Here is a 15,449-nt window from a genome sequence, read left to right on the forward strand (position 1 = left end):
GAGATATCTCTTGAATTTAAGACCAGCATGGTCTACATAGTAAACTCCTGGCCAACCAGGGCTACATAGTGAGACCTCGTTTCAACTGTCCACTCCCCCAACCCCCTCCTCCGAATTTCCCCAAAATGTTTTAGTCTCGATTCAGAGTTGTACGTAGAGAAATGAAATAATTATTGGAGTAAGTTGCTTCATTGTGGCAAGAGGTACCAAGACGTACTAGGGAAGCAAGAGGTCTGTGTAGCTGAGCTCCAGGGGTAACTTGGGTGATCTCTCCGTTGTATTCAACGGTAATCCTGCCGTCCTAGGTTGCTTACAGTTTAAGGTACCTATGCTTAGATTGCATTATCGAAATACACGCACATACCCCCGATTAACTTTGTCCAATGTGGCGTCTCTCGACAGGCCCCAGTGAAGATAGCTGTTATTTTCAAACAGCTAAGAGTTCTCATTGATTCTGTTTTAAGAAAAAAACTTGAAAATCCAAAGATGTCCCTTGAAAGTAAGTGTTTTATTGTAAGATGGGTAAAAGAAAGTATACATTTGTACATTAGTATACATTTAGAAGATAACATCCTTGTGTGTAGATAGATGAAGATAAGTATATAATGTATTAAGGTGTTTTTTAAAAAACTTTTAAAATAAAAGCTGAGAGATTGATTTTACAAATTGTGATTTAACACCGGAGTACCCTGTGACACACTGAAGCTATAATTTTGATGTAATGATTAGTAAAATTTTATTCTAATAAAATTTATTTATGCTAAATTCTATGCAGCTCATGCACAGTTAGTGACTATTCACAGCTTATTCTCTTAAAATCTTTACTCCTGATCTTCTTAACTTCTCAACTGTCCATTTCACAGAAAAAAATAAATGAGCACAAACTTTGTTACCCATTGTCTTTCATAGCTGTTTTCTCTGCCATGCATTTCTCACAAATGCACAACTAGCAGTTGTTATAAATAAGTGTGATAGCCTTCAGCAGAAGCCTGAAATAAATAGGTGATTGCTAGGTGCTAGGTGTCATGGCCCAGTACTCCCCTAACCTGACAAATCACCAGCCCTCCTGACAACTGTGAAAATTATGCAAGGCTCAGCACCCTGTTCCAGGCACATCCATTTCTCTGAAGAGACTTGTGATTTTTTTTTTTTTTTTTTCTGTTGACATTTCTCCTCTCCTACCATGGGCCTTTTAAATGCAGTAATTATTGTAATAAACTCCTAGGGTGTCCCAGGCTTAGGATTTACTTGAATGCATCTTCAGGCTTTGATTTAACATGTTCCTTGATAGCTGAACTTTCTGTAAGCCAGTGGTTTTCTCTTGATTAGAGTCAAGTTTTAGAACTAGTATTTTCTAGTTGCTGCTATAGTCTTGCCATGGCATTGCCATGGTAAGCACTGAGATTTGGCGTTCCTGTTTTAGGAATTATCTGGGACTGGAGAGGTGGCTCAGCAGTTAAGAGCACTGCTCTTCCAGAGAACCGGGGTTCAATTCCTAGCACCCACTTGGCAGCTCACAACTGTTTGTAACCCCAGTTCCAAGGGGTCCAATACCCTTATTCAGACATACATGCACATAAAATAAAAATAAATAAATCATTTGAAATTTTTTTTAAAAAATAATTATCTGTGTATTTGATGCTTCTGACTTGGGATGGAAGGTGACACATTAGTGACCTTTCTGGCTTTACTGTGAAGAAAAGTTGTGATAGCGACTCACATTTGAAAAGGAAGTGTCTCAGGTTACCCTTGTGCTTTCTTGTTCTCTCTACTCTTCCTCAAATTCAGCTAATGGTCCTTTTAGATAAGCATCATTCCACTTCCAGCAAGTAGCCTCCTCTCCATCTTCTCTCCCTCTTCTGCTTTATCCTTCCTTTCTTTAATACCGCTCTAGCTCCCAAGCACCTGAATGTCAAAAGTCTCATGACAACCACCCACCAGGAACATTGGGACCTAGTACAAATGTAGCCTGTGAGTCCTGCAGCCCTCACAGGACAGCTTTCTAAGAGGGTGGCTGTGAGAGTCACAGGCAGTCATGATCATAGAGCTGTTTGAGCAAGAGCAGCTGTTGATAAACCCAGCTCAGCAAACCGTGACCCCTCCCTGTCTGTCTGCTCAGCTGGTGCTCGATCTCCTGTGCAGATAGGCCTGGCACTTCCCCACTGACACCTCTCTGAGAGCGCTTCCCTCTTAGAGCTTTCGTTTCCTTGGTCCAAGCCTGGGAAGATTAAAATCTTTGCCACCTTTGCCCTCTTGGTAAAAATTCTGTCATACTGCAAAAAAGGGATGAGACAATAAAGCTTTCAGTGTACTTCCGTTCAGTGGAGACAATGCTTTCTAAAAAACTAGTCAGTTACTGAAGTAAAAGGCTGGCCACAGTGCTGTGATCCCAGCCCTTGGGAAGTTGAGGCAGGGGGCTCATTCATTCAAGACCTTGTCTCAAAAAGAAAAAAAACTGGAAAAAACCCCACACCTATATCTCATTATTTTGAGCCTTTGCCTATAAATAGTCAAATATTAACTTCTTTTTACAAAATGTTATTTTTTGAAGTAGTAATAATATAACTTTAAAATCATTAACATAACTCTTATATGACAACAAACTGGACTTTCTGGACATCTCTGGTATTACAATGTACATTACTAGTGTTGATTTACATTCTAATTTAAGAAAGGCTTGAAATAAAATACACCTCTTGTTTATATATATATGTACCCTGGAAAAATAGCCAGTGCTATATTTTTTTTCATAGGTGTTTTGACTTATTTTTTTCACTTCCTCAGATGACAAGATTCTACAGATCATTACGGAATTGATAAAAACGGAGAATAATTGATGCTGAAATCCATGGTTAACTGCTTTTAAGGTTAAGATAGAGATACAGTCCTGAAATTATGTGACGATCGACCATCACACTACGTATTTCCTTACCTAAAATGTTGGTACTAGCCATTAACCTGAAGATGGCAGGAAAAAAAGCACAGACTTTCAACACAGACTTTTCTAGCTCCTTTGTAATGAAGATGATGATGCTCAATGTATTTGCCATGACATTTACAATAAATTCTTTGTATATTCATATTTTGTGCATCTTTGTGTCACAAGGCCAAGGCCAGTGTCTGTTCTCTGAAACTTGCTGTTTTGTTTCCCTGTGGAACTGACTTGATATTTGGAGAATAAATTTAGAGGTTTTGTCCTATTTCTTAGGGTTTCTGTTGCTATGAGAAAACACCATAACCAAAAGCAACTTGGGGAGGAAACGGTTTATTTCAGCTTGTACTCACAGGACAGTCTATCACAGAGGGAAGTCAGGACGGGCACCTGGAGGCAGAAACTGTTGCAGAAGCCACGGAGAAGCTGTTGACTGGCATGCTCCTTGTGCCTTGCTCAGCCTGCTTTCTTACAGAACCCAGGACCACTTGCCCAGGGGTGGCAGCACCCATAATGTGCTGTGCCCTTCACATTACTCACAAAATAAGAAAATGCCAGGGGCTGGAGAGATGGCTCAGTGGTTAGGAGGACTGTCTGTCCATTCAGAGGACCCAGGTTAAAATGCCAGAGCCCACATGGCAGCTCACAACCATCTGTAATTGCAAATGATCTGACACACCCTTACACCGGTGCACATAAAATATTTTTTAAAAAAGATAGAAATCTTATCCAAATAAAAGAATAAGAGGAACCTAACACAATGACGTGAGTCTCACAGTAGGTATTTAGTTTTAACATTCATTGCTGAATGAGTATAGAATGCTGCAATTTTCACCTTATGTGCAGAGGGAAGAAAACTTAATATTTAGTAGCAATCACTGATTTTAGGTGTATAGTAGCATTTGGGCAAAGGAATTAAGAGCAAAGAGTCAAATGTGACTATGAGTCTAGCTAATACCACTAAGCAAAGTTCAACTCTCAGCATAAGGAGCTAGATGACTAGGGCCGTAGGATACACAGAAGCAAAGGAATCCTGGTCCTGCACATAATGCTAGTGTTGATTTTGAGTCTGTAGGTCTGTGTGTGCAGGCGAGTGCCCCAAATGTTTTGCCTGGATTCATTTGTATATCATGACAACCTATGAGGTCGGTGGGTGGTGATGACTCCATTTTATAAATGAAAAAAAAAAAAGCTCAGAAACAACTCTTCAGAGAACACTAGTAATAAATGGCAACAATACGACTGCAAAACTTTTATTTAAGTCTCTGCAATGTGGTCATTTCTCCTCTGATAGTGAAGTGCTGACTCACATTTGAACTAGGGTTATCATGTTAGTCTCTTGATTCCAGATGATAAATAAGGAGAGGAGTAGCTAGTCACCAAAGGGAAAAGGATGGAGACCACTGAGGGTGAAATGTAGAGCTCCATTCTATTAACGTTTACACTTCATTATCTTGTGGGTGGCAGGGAGGAAGTTCATGATGCTCTTGTGGAAGTCAGAACTCTTCCTGTCCTTCATGTGGGTCTCAGGGATCAAAAAGGTTTCCCAGTAACATGCCATGACCTATTTCAAAACACAAACCAGAGAAATAGCTGGTAAAAGTGCTTTTCGACCAAGCCTGATGACTTCAGTTCAGTCCTAGAACTCATAAGGGCAGCAGGAGAGAACTGACTCCACCAAGTTCTCCTCTGCCCTACACACACACACATATGCATACAATAATGGTAGTGTAGCAAAACACCCAGCATAGCTGATCTCAAAGGGTGACATTCACTCTGCCACTCAGTGTTGAAGGTTTCAGACCATTAGCAGCTGGCTCGATTGCTTTATGCCTGTGGGGTACATAATGGCCAGAGTAGACGGAACCAAAAAAAGGAGTCCCATGTCCTTAATCACTTTAGGAGTGTCTTCTCCATCGCACAGTCTTCCCCTGGGCCTCATTCCTCTGAGTTTCTGTCACTTTCCAATGTTTTATCATAGCAACAAAAAAGTAACTAATATACCATCCAATTTTATGGAGAACAAATATTAATATTCCAAAGTTTCAGTAATCTGAGCATTATATATGCATTATATATATGCATTATATATTATATATATGCATTATATATCTGCAACAAATATTAATATTCCAAAGTTTCAGTAATCTTCCACAAGAGCATCATGAACTTCCACCTTTGTCCAAAAATATTAAATAAAAATTCCAGTAGCAGATAATTCATAATTTTTTCAATTGCATACCATTCCAAGTAACATGAACTCCCATGCTGTCCTGCTCATCCCCTCTAGGCTGTTAATTATCCTTTGCCCAGTGTATCCACACTGTGTACATACCTGCCCCTTAGTTACTTAACAGCTGTCTCTTGTTACTAGACTGTCATAGCATCACAGTGCTTATGCTCTACAAACCCTAATTTTACTTAATGATGGTCCCAAAGTACCAGAGAAATGGCATTAGCAATTCTAATACCAAAGAAAATCTATAAAGTGTTTCCTTTGAGCAAGAAGGTAGAATTCTTAACTTTGTCATGGGTAGCTGGGTATAGAAAGAAAGTACGTGAAGGTTTGGTACTGTCTGTTCAAGTATCTACAGAGGACTTTAATACATACTCTGCAGCTAAGGAGAGACTATCTACTAAGACGTTAGGATTCTTACTACACAATTGTAGTATTAACACTCTCTATACCCTAGTTTCTGAGGCCAGCTGTTTTCTGAACCCCTCTCTTCACCTCTGTCAGGCTGCAGGATAGGCAGAATTGCACTCCTCAGCCAAGGTTAACTTCCCACCCTGCTCTCAGGGGTGATAACCACCTCTGAGACAGCGGCTGCTTCATGGTCCAGGGCAGACTGAGACCATCCTGCTTCCCCTGGCCTCAAAGCCTGATTTACTTGTTACTTGTTTTCACCGCTTGGAACATACTGGGTTAAGGAATCCTGCTTGTCTTGTTTCACAGCCTCTGAAAAGGCTGATCACAAGAATTGACAAACAAGCTGGGCTCCTCAGCCTGGAGGGATTCTGTCCCCTCCCCATGGCTCTTCTGTCATAGCATTGGTTCAAAATGGGCTAGGGCTTTCCTTTAGCTCTCAGTCAGAATTTAAGGATGAATTGAGCTGGGCAGTAATACACACCTTTAATCCCAGCAGAAGGCGGCAGATCTCTTGAGTTCCAGGCCAGCTTGGTCTACAGAGTGAGTTCCAAGACAGCCAGGGTGAAAGAGAGAAAGAGAGAGAGAGAGAGAGAGAGAGAATAGAATGGCACAAAGGGCAAATAGCACAGTGGAATCATGGACCTGGATTTGAATCCACTTAGCACCTGTGGGAAGTTAGCTTCTAAATCCATTTGATCTTCTTCTTGAACCTAAAAAGTAGGGCAATGCCTGTGCCTAGCTTGTCTAGTTGAGGCAGCAATTAAAGGCTGCTAGTAAGCAGCCCCATAAGCTAAAGGACACAGCAAACGCTGCTGCTGATAGCCTATATGAGCTGACTCCACTGCCTCCCTGGCCAAGTCAGTTGCTTCCACCTCATTCCTACTCCGATCACAGTGACCTCTCTTTGTTATTCCTCCATGCGAGGGCCGACACAGGCCCCAGGACCTTTGCACTGTACAGTTGTCTGACAGGTACTGTTCCCACAGTGGTCCACCTGGTCCACTCTGCTTGCTCTTGACCTGTTAATACTGCCACCCAGCCTATGGCACCCCCATGCCCTAGTCCTTATAGACTGTCTTTGTGCAACAGCCTACATAAGCTTCATGGACAGAGCAGAAACCCCAAGTGCTAAAACAAACACAAAGCCAGTCTCATACCTGAAGCTGCTATTCTGTTCTTTATTTGCTATGATTTGCATGGTGTTTCCAAACTCCTAGTGTGGAGATTTTCAGTGGTGGGGCTTTCAAAGGCAATTAAAGAGACAAGAGAGCTCCTCTCTCACAGATGGGATTCAGCACTCTCATAGGTGGTAAAGGGTGTGTGTATTTGTGTGTGTATTTATATGAGTGTGTGTGTGTTTGTGTGTCTTATCACCCTGGAGCCTGAATTGCAGGTTGTTGTGAGCTGTCAGAATGGGTTCTGGAAACTGAACTCGGATACTTTGGAAGAACAATGTGTTGGTTTGAATGAGACTGCCCCCCCCCTTATGTCTCAGGCATTTGACTACTTTGTCCCCAGTTGGTAGCTGTTTGGGGAGGATTAGTAGGTTGGGTTTTGTTTCTAGAAGAAGTATTTCCATGGGGCCAGCCTTTGAGGTTTCAGAAAGTACCAACTAGTCGGTGGTGGCACACACCTTTAATCCCAGCACATGGGAGGCAGAGGCAGAGGCAGGTGGATCTCTGAGTTTGCAGTCAGCCTGGTCTACAGAGTGAGATCTAGGACAGCCAAAGCTACACAGAGAAAGCCTGTCTTGAAAAACCAAAACCAAAACCATCCAAACAAACAAAATGTGTGCCGATCTGTGTTAGTCTGCGTTCTCTAAAGAAAAAGAACTGATGGGGAGGGGGAGGTTTTGATGTGTGTGTGTGTGTGTGTGTGTGTAATCTGTTAGAGTGGCTTACAGGCTGTGGTCTAAGTAGTCCAGTAATGCCTGTAATGCCTGTCTCCTGCTGGAAAGGCTACTGATCTGGTAGTTGTTCGGTTCACAAGACTGAATGCCTCAGCACCCCCAGTCTGGTGCTGAGTTCCAGGAAAGTCCTAGAGAGTGGCTGGTTCTATGCTGGAATCCTGAAGAAGCAGGGCTAAGATGGTGAAGGAATGGCTGAGGAGCAGGGTAGATGAACTTGCCAGTGAGAGTGAGAGCAAGCAGGCAAAACGAAAAAGATTCCTTCTTCTACGCCGCTTTATGTGGGCTGCCACCTGAAGATGTGGACCAGATTTAAGGTGGGTCTTCCAACCTCAAATAGTCCAACCGAGAAAAGTCCTCACAGGTGTGCCCAGCTTCTGTGTTTTAGTTAATTCCAGATGTAGTTAAGTTGGCAACCAAGATTAGCCATCAGAAGGAGGTAGCAGAAGAAAACATATATATACACACACACAAACTGAAAAAAAAAAAAGTATTTCCTCAGCCATCCTTGGTGAAAAAGAAGACACATACATACCTTAGTTAGACACATAACTGTGACAGGCACTAATCCTGTTGAACACTGCATGAGCATATGACATCCTACTTAATCATTGAAAGCCTCAGTGTTTTGTTTTGTTTTCAACAGCTAAGAAAACTGAAGAATAGTGAGAGGCTGTATAATTTGCCCAAGGGTCGGGAGCTGGTGGCTGCATCTGGCTTTGAACCCAAGCACTTTGAACTTGTAAACAAAAGCACTGAGCCATTGTTAGGAACTACCTGTGCCCGGCAGATGGGGCCCAGGTGGGTGGGAGAGAGAGCACATCTAGCCATGAAGGGAAGAGGCTTAAGCCTGTGTACTGAACCCTTCATGAACTGGGGCTTGGCAAGACACCAGGAAGGTGGGCAACAAAAAGATAGCTTTTTCCCCAGGTGGACTTTGAGACATGAAAGTCAAATGTCTGGATTTAGAAAATAGGCTGGGGAAAAAAAAAATCCCCACCCTTTGTTTACCAAATACCAGCAAAACTTGTCTGACTTCAAGTACTTTAAATGCCACTCCATTCTGGAGCTTCAGTTCTGTGAAAGATTCACTAGTAAAGATAATTTTCAGTGACATCAAACCGAGTTTAAAGACTTCCTAAGGGCCCAATAGAGCTGTCTAAGGTTGGTGGCAGCTCACTGGCTTTGTTTGCCACAAGAAGGGACCACCATAAAGGCGATGTTCCTACTTCAGTCTCCACCCTTGAGCTGAGGTAAGAGGAAAAGAGAACTCTGTCTTGGGCTGAAATTCGGAGAAACTTCCCTTCAATCTTCGTTTCCTTCGCATATTAAAAACATTCCCTTGTGTGTGTTATAAATTGCACCACCAAGTATTTTATTGAGCACTTTTGCATCAGTTGTTCACAGGGGATATCGGTCTGTGATTCTCTTGTTTCGTTGGGTCTTTGTGTGGTTTAGGTACCAAGGTGACTGTGGCCTCATGAATTTGGCAGTGTTCCTTCTGTTTCTATTTTGTAGAATAATTTGAGGAGTGTTGGCATCAGTTCTTCTTTGAAAGTCTGGTAGAAGTCTGTGCTAGTCTGGTAGTCATCTGGCCCTGGGATTCTTTTTTGTTTTGTTTTTTTGTTTGGGAGACTTTTAATGACTGCTTCTACTTCCTTAAGAGTTATAGGTATATTTACATTGTTTATTCAATATTGATTTAACCTTGGCAAGTGATATATATCAAGAAATTTGTTTATTTCTTTTAGACTTTCCAATTCTGTGGAGAAGTGTGATCTAGTACTTTGGATTTCCTCCATGTCTCAACAGACACGTCGTCCCTTTCATTTCATTCATTTCTGGTTTTGTTAATTTGGATTCTCTCTCTCTCTCTCTCTCTCTCTCTCTCTCTCTCTCTCTCCTCCCTCCCTCCCTCCCTCCCTTTCAGTTAGTTTGGCTAAGGGCAGCTCTTGGTTTCACTGATTCTTTGCATTCTTCCGTTTCTAATATATTGATTTCAGCCCTGAGTCTGATTATTTCTACTCCTCTTGGGTGTTTGCTGTTGCTTCTTCTTTTCCTCCTCCTCCTCCTTCCTCTAAAGGTTTTAGGCAAGCTGTTAAATTACTAGTATGTGATCGCTCCAATTTCTTTATGAAGGCACTTAAGTGTTATGAACTTTCCTCTTAGCACTGCTTTCATTGTGTCCCATAAGTTTGGGTATGTTGTGCATTCATTTTCATTGAATTCTGGGAAGTCTTTAATCTCTTTTATTTCTGCCTTGACCCAGTGGTCATTCAGTAGACAGTTGTTCAGTTTCCAGGAGGTTGTAGGCTTTCTGTTGTTTCTCTTGTTGTTGAAATACAGCTTAAATCCATAGTGGTCTGATAAGAAGCAGGCCGCCCCAGTTCCAGAGAGATTAACAAACAAAGTAATCTTAAAGAACTGTTTTAGGGCAAATGAAAAGCCCTCAAATTGGACAGGTTCGATTATACTACAAATATTGAGCAGAATATTTGTAGTTCACACAGTTTCTCAGTGATGGTCCAAGGTAGAAATGTTCAGAAGGTAGAGAGCAACAGAGCATAGACTATGCAGGCATGTCACTGTACATGTCCTATCGCCATCATCCAGAAAGCCTCAGGCGCAGACTCCGCTGTCCAGGGTTGATGGTGCCATTTACCTTTATTCACTGATGACACACAAATTCTCTTCCCCAGGCCCACCTCACACTAGAGGCCCCAACTTCAAATACCTGTTCATCTTCCCCATGTGGGTTCTTGACAGAAAGACACAGACAGGCTCGTGCAAAATCCTCATCTTCATATAAGTTTCCCTTCTTCCTCTTTGAGTCTTCCCTTCTTAGCTCCTGACAACGTCACCCTCTCAGTTTCTCAGGCCAGGAAACTGGGATGATGCTCTGTCCACAGCCTATAGCTTTACACCAATCCTGTTGGCACAGAGCCAAACTCTGTCTGGGCTCTGCCCACCTCTTACCACGTCCCCAAGCCTCCTCCTGGTCCAAGACTCCATCTGCTTTCACATGAATTATATTATTATCGTTATTTATTATTACTATTATTGTTAATTTTTGTTTTGTTTTGAGACAAGATTTCTCTGTGTAGCCCTGCCTGTCCTGGAACTCACTCTGTAGACCAGACTGGCCTAAATTCAGAGGTCAACCTGCCTCTGCCTCAGTGCTGGGACCAAAGGTGTGTGCCACCACCACCCTGGATTATTTCAGCAGCATCTTTCTCTCCGTGCTTTCTCCACCACCTGTGCGTATTCTCAGGCTGGCTTTAACGTCATGAGCAACGCTACACATAGACATATGATGAGAGTCGTATCTATTTTTTTTTATTGTATGGATATGATGTGCACGTGTGCATGTGAATGGGGACCACAGTGTTGTGTAGTTGGTCCTCTCCTTCCACCTTTATGTGGTTCCAGGCACTGAACTCGGGCTTTAAGGCAAGCCGGTCTATCCACTGAGCCATTTCATTGGGTTCCGCACACATAATTTTAAAGTTTCTAGAAATCATATTTATAAGAGGAAACAGAACAAACATAATTGTGATAATATATTTTATTTTCAAAACCTAGGTGTCTCTTGTCAGAACCTCTGTGCTGGCACCTCCCATTTCCCCCACCCATTACTCTACTCCAGGCCAGCTCTTGGCTCCTGGCCTGTTTACATTGCTCTCTACCCGGAATGTTCCTTCCCCATAATATACACAGGCTTCACACCCAACTCTTTTAGGCCTGTGTTCCAAGGTCACTTGTTTGGTGAGGATTTTTATGACAGTTTAAGACTCCTATACTCCACATGTTCCGCTGCTCCTCTTTCCCTCTCCTTTATTAAAAATATTAAATATCTTTAAATATTACTTGGTCATTTTGTCTACTCCTCCAAAGTTAAAACGTTTTACTTATTTTTTTCTCTGACAGGGTTTCTTTGTGTAGCCTTGGTTGTCCTAGAACTAGCTCTGTAGAGCAGGCTGGCCTCAAATTCACAGAGGTCTGCCTGACTCTGCCTCCCAGAGTCAGATTAGAGGTGTGCCCCCAGGCTAAAATGAACTTTTAAGAGTAGAAAATTTGGAAATTTGGCTATTTTAGTCGATGATATAGTCCTTGGGCTTAGAAAAATGGGCAGAGGAGATGAGTTAGTGGATAAAGGTCCTTGCCCCAAGCCTGGTGGCCTTAGTTCAGCTTTTAGGATTGACATGGTAGAAAGAAGGAAACAGCTTCCTCAAGTTGTTCTCCACACACCATGGTACTCGGGCACCAATGCCACATAAATAAATGTAATAAAATTTATTTTTTTAAAAAAGGGAAAAATGACTGACACTAGTAGAAATAAATTTGATGAATGAGCCAATAAGTCAGTGAAAGTCAACACTGCTTTTAACAATGAGCACAGCTACCGTTCAGGGAGTGGAGGAACAGGAGTACCAGAGGACCGGGGGCTGGGTTTGCTTTTCTGCTCTGTCTGTAGAAGGAAGCACCAGAAACTCCAAGTGTTAGAGAATGGGGGCACTTCTGGGGAGCAGCAGGCAGAACTCCTAGAATAAATTTCAGTCTTCTGCTTTGAAGGGGTCTGTGAGATGGAGTTCTTATGTCCACGTCAAATCAGTTGGAAGTGAGGTTTCAGCTGGTAACAAATAGAAAACCCCTGTGCTGAAAGACTCTTCATGGCTAGGGAGGAACTCTTTAAAAAAAAACAAAAAAACAAAAAAACCCAAAAAAAACAAAACACAAAAAACAAACAAACAAACAAACAAAAAAACTCCCTTCAGGGTTTATTTTCTATTAAATTCCATGAAGCACTGCAGAGCTATGTGCTATGTCTCTGTTCAGTTAATTCAGTCAACCCTTGAGGATTTTTTTTAAACTAAGCAGCAACTGAGAACAAAAGTCTACACTTGTTACTTACATGTGCTTATTAAAAAAAATAGTATGTCCTTTAATATCTGGGTCCTCATTGAATTTGAGCTAAAAGACTTGGCTGGAAAATTGCAGCATTCTTTTTTGACTTTACCCAGACTTCTGAAGGTTTCCTTGTTTTAATCACCCACTCACTTGCCTGGATGCATAGGCCAGACTTGGAATCTTCCTGATTTCTCCAACCCTCTAACACTGAGGTCCCTTTAATCTACTTCCTAAATATAGTTGGAATAATTTTTTGCATGAATTACTATGCTTAACTTGTCTGCTCCCTATCCTTTCCTTGTTTTTTTTGTTTTTTTTTTTCTTCAGTTTTGGAGGTTGAACCTAGGGCGTCACACATTCTAGGTAAGTTCTGCACCCCTGAGAGCTGCAGCCTCAGAGTAGCCTTTTCGGCGGTGACAGCGCTCCTCTCCAGTGGCCTCAGGTGACACCTACATTCTTACTGTACGCGCTCGCTATGGAAGCAGTCCAGTGTGGATCTAGAAGCGAGGCTGAATTTCACTGCCTACGGCCTCTACCTTCACCTCTGTGCATCTCTGTTTGCTCATCTAGAAGAGTGGGCACAACAGCAGCAGCTGTCTTGCTGTAAAGACCAAAAGGAATGATTGGCCATAGATAACCTCTTGGCTTCTTTCCCCCTCTTCTCTGCGATGGCCAATCCTCCTTAGCCCCTTACACACATCTGTAGATGGCCCAAGTCTCTGCTTTGAGCTCCTCCTCCAGCTTTTTGCACTTAGAGTACTCCTCTTCTGCCTTTCTCCCCTACCTTGGTTCTACTATCAAGTTTTCATTATCCGTTCCAGAACATCACGGCCAACCCTGCCGAGATGCTGCATGGCGCCCAGGTAAGGCCACCAAACTATCAGGATGCCCTGTTGGATTTGTGTTGCCAGATAAATAGTCTGTTGTTAAGGTATAACGCTCCATGTAGTATTTGGATTTCAGATAAACACTCTTCTCTTATGTCTCATAAAATATTTGGGATATCCTGATGAAAAATGCATTTGTTGTTTATCTGACATTTTAATTTAAATGGATATCTTAGCATCTCCCCCACCCAAACACACTTTCTGGAAACTTTCAAACCAGTGTATTCTCCGTTATCACCCTCATCACATTTCAGTGCTTAAGAATGACAAATGGTTCCATCCCACCAGCTCTATAAAGAGGCCCCTGCAGTCTCCCGGTATCAGACACAGCTAGCATTCCGCCAACAGGACAGGAAGCTGAAACTCGGGCAGTGTCTGGAAGTACAGGCCACCCCTGGGAAAACAGTATTTTCAGCATGGGGATGGCCTTCAGAGCCTCACATCCACACACAGGCGGACTGGTAAAACTTCAGTATATACCCAGCATAACAACATTGTCGACTCCCCCAGATCGGCTTCAGAGATGGCCTCACTATTTTACATTCAAAAAGGAGGACTTTCAAGTTTTTACATCGATGTCACTGGACCCTCAGGGCAAGTAACATTATTATCCTTTTACAGGAAGTAGGGACGGAGGAACTTCTTGGTGAACGCCATTAAAAAGGAACGTTCGGCCCCCACAGGTTTCCTTTGTGCTCATTTTGGCTGGGCCAGTACACAGAATCAGAGAGTTCCCGGATCCCTCCCCCACACTCTGAAAATTTCTGGCCTTTTTCTGTGGATTTGGTTGATCTTCCCATCACGTTAGGCATGATGGGAAGCCTGAGAGGAGACAGAAAGCCAGGCACTTGCAAGAGGGAAAAACCCCTCTCAGGTGATTCTCAGCCAAATCCGTGTCACAGGTGTTGCGATTTAAATTGGGAGAAGAAGGCTCCTTTAGAATAACAGAAAATAGAAACTGGGGTGAGAATCTGAAATCCATCCTTCTCCCCTCACCAGCTTCTCTGCCGAGTTTCTAGGGGGCAGAATTTACGCGTAGACTACAGACCTTTTCAGCTTTCTTTGGAATCAGTGGGGATGGGCAAGTGTGCAGATTTCATGGCACCTAACATCTCATCCATGGGGCGGGGGGAGGGGGCCTTCTGTGAAGTTCGGGCCCAGAGTATCTAGGTCTCTTGCCTCTGGGAAATGATTACAAGGTCAGTCAGTTAGAAGCCCTTTGTGCCCCGGGGTCCCTTTTCCAGAAGTGTTACAGGGTCTCCTGGGGGTTGGGGTAGAGGACCCCAGCTTGGGTCAGGACGGGAGTCTGGAGTAAACGTCACATTCTTTCCCTCCCGCCTGTGCTCCCCTCCCCCCAGCTCTGCATCCTTTTGTGCCCCCCCCCCCCACCAATCACACCTTCCCCAGGGGACAAGGAATAGCCTGGTAAGCTAATGACCCAAAGCAGAACATGCTGTGAGCAGTTCGACAGAAACGCCACCTGTGGCACGAGGTTCTCCAACAGCCTCGGCGTGTTTGCTGTGAGACGGTCGTTTGTGGCAGTTTTCTAGGGTGCTGGATCACAGATACCCGTCTGTAACACACTCAGCAAACGCTGGCAGCGCTTCAAAGCCCTGCTCCCGGAGACCAGCGGGATGAGATAAACAGGCGCGAATGAATTCCCAACCCCTTTAGCGATGGCCGAAGAAAACTGTGGGGATAGAGAATCTAACCCGGTCTTGGTCCGGCGTTGGGACGCAGACCCCCACCCCCGGGTGAGGGTCTGTATAAAAGAGGATCACACCAGGCCGGGCCATCGAACCAAGGCTCCCGGTTTCCCGGAGCGGCTTTCCCCCTCCTTCCCGCCCCCGGTCCCGCGGGGAGCTGAGCCACTCAGCCAGCCCGCGGCTCACCTGGGTGGCCGGCGATCTCCACGCTCCGGCCCTGAGCGCCCTGAGCGCGCGCAGCTGGCGCCGGGACCCGGGCTGCGGTTGCCAGGGTGACGCGGGACGCGCGCTGGGCGCCCGGCCGAAGGCGGGTGCGGGGCGCGAGTTGCAACGCCTCCTCCCCCGGCGCCGTCGCGGGAGCCACGCGTTGCCGGCCCGCGAGGGGGGGAGTGGCTCCGCCTCGGGCAGCGGCGCGGCCCAGGGGCGGCTCAGGGCTCAGCCAGTGAGAGGCCGGGGGAGG

The 15,449-nt window shown here is 44.1% G+C and overlaps 1 protein-coding gene across 1 annotated transcript in view; it reads left to right on the forward strand.

Moving 5' to 3' along the window:
• Dhx29 (DExH-box helicase 29) overlaps window positions 1-3,080 on the forward strand; it is a 48,535-nt gene extending 45,455 nt beyond the window's left edge. Inside the window, exons 26-27 of the mRNA XM_021638903.2 lie at window positions 403-499; window positions 2,785-3,080. Coding sequence (XP_021494578.1) covers window positions 403-499; window positions 2,785-2,837 — 150 coding nt within the window. The 3' untranslated portion in view covers window positions 2,838-3,080. The remainder of the gene's footprint in view (window positions 1-402; window positions 500-2,784) is intronic.
• Window positions 3,081-15,449: the final 12,369 nt, after the last annotated feature.

Source organism: Meriones unguiculatus, chromosome 6 (genome assembly GCF_030254825.1).
Source record: "Meriones unguiculatus strain TT.TT164.6M chromosome 6, Bangor_MerUng_6.1, whole genome shotgun sequence".
Taxonomy (NCBI): domain Eukaryota; kingdom Metazoa; phylum Chordata; class Mammalia; order Rodentia; family Muridae; genus Meriones; species Meriones unguiculatus.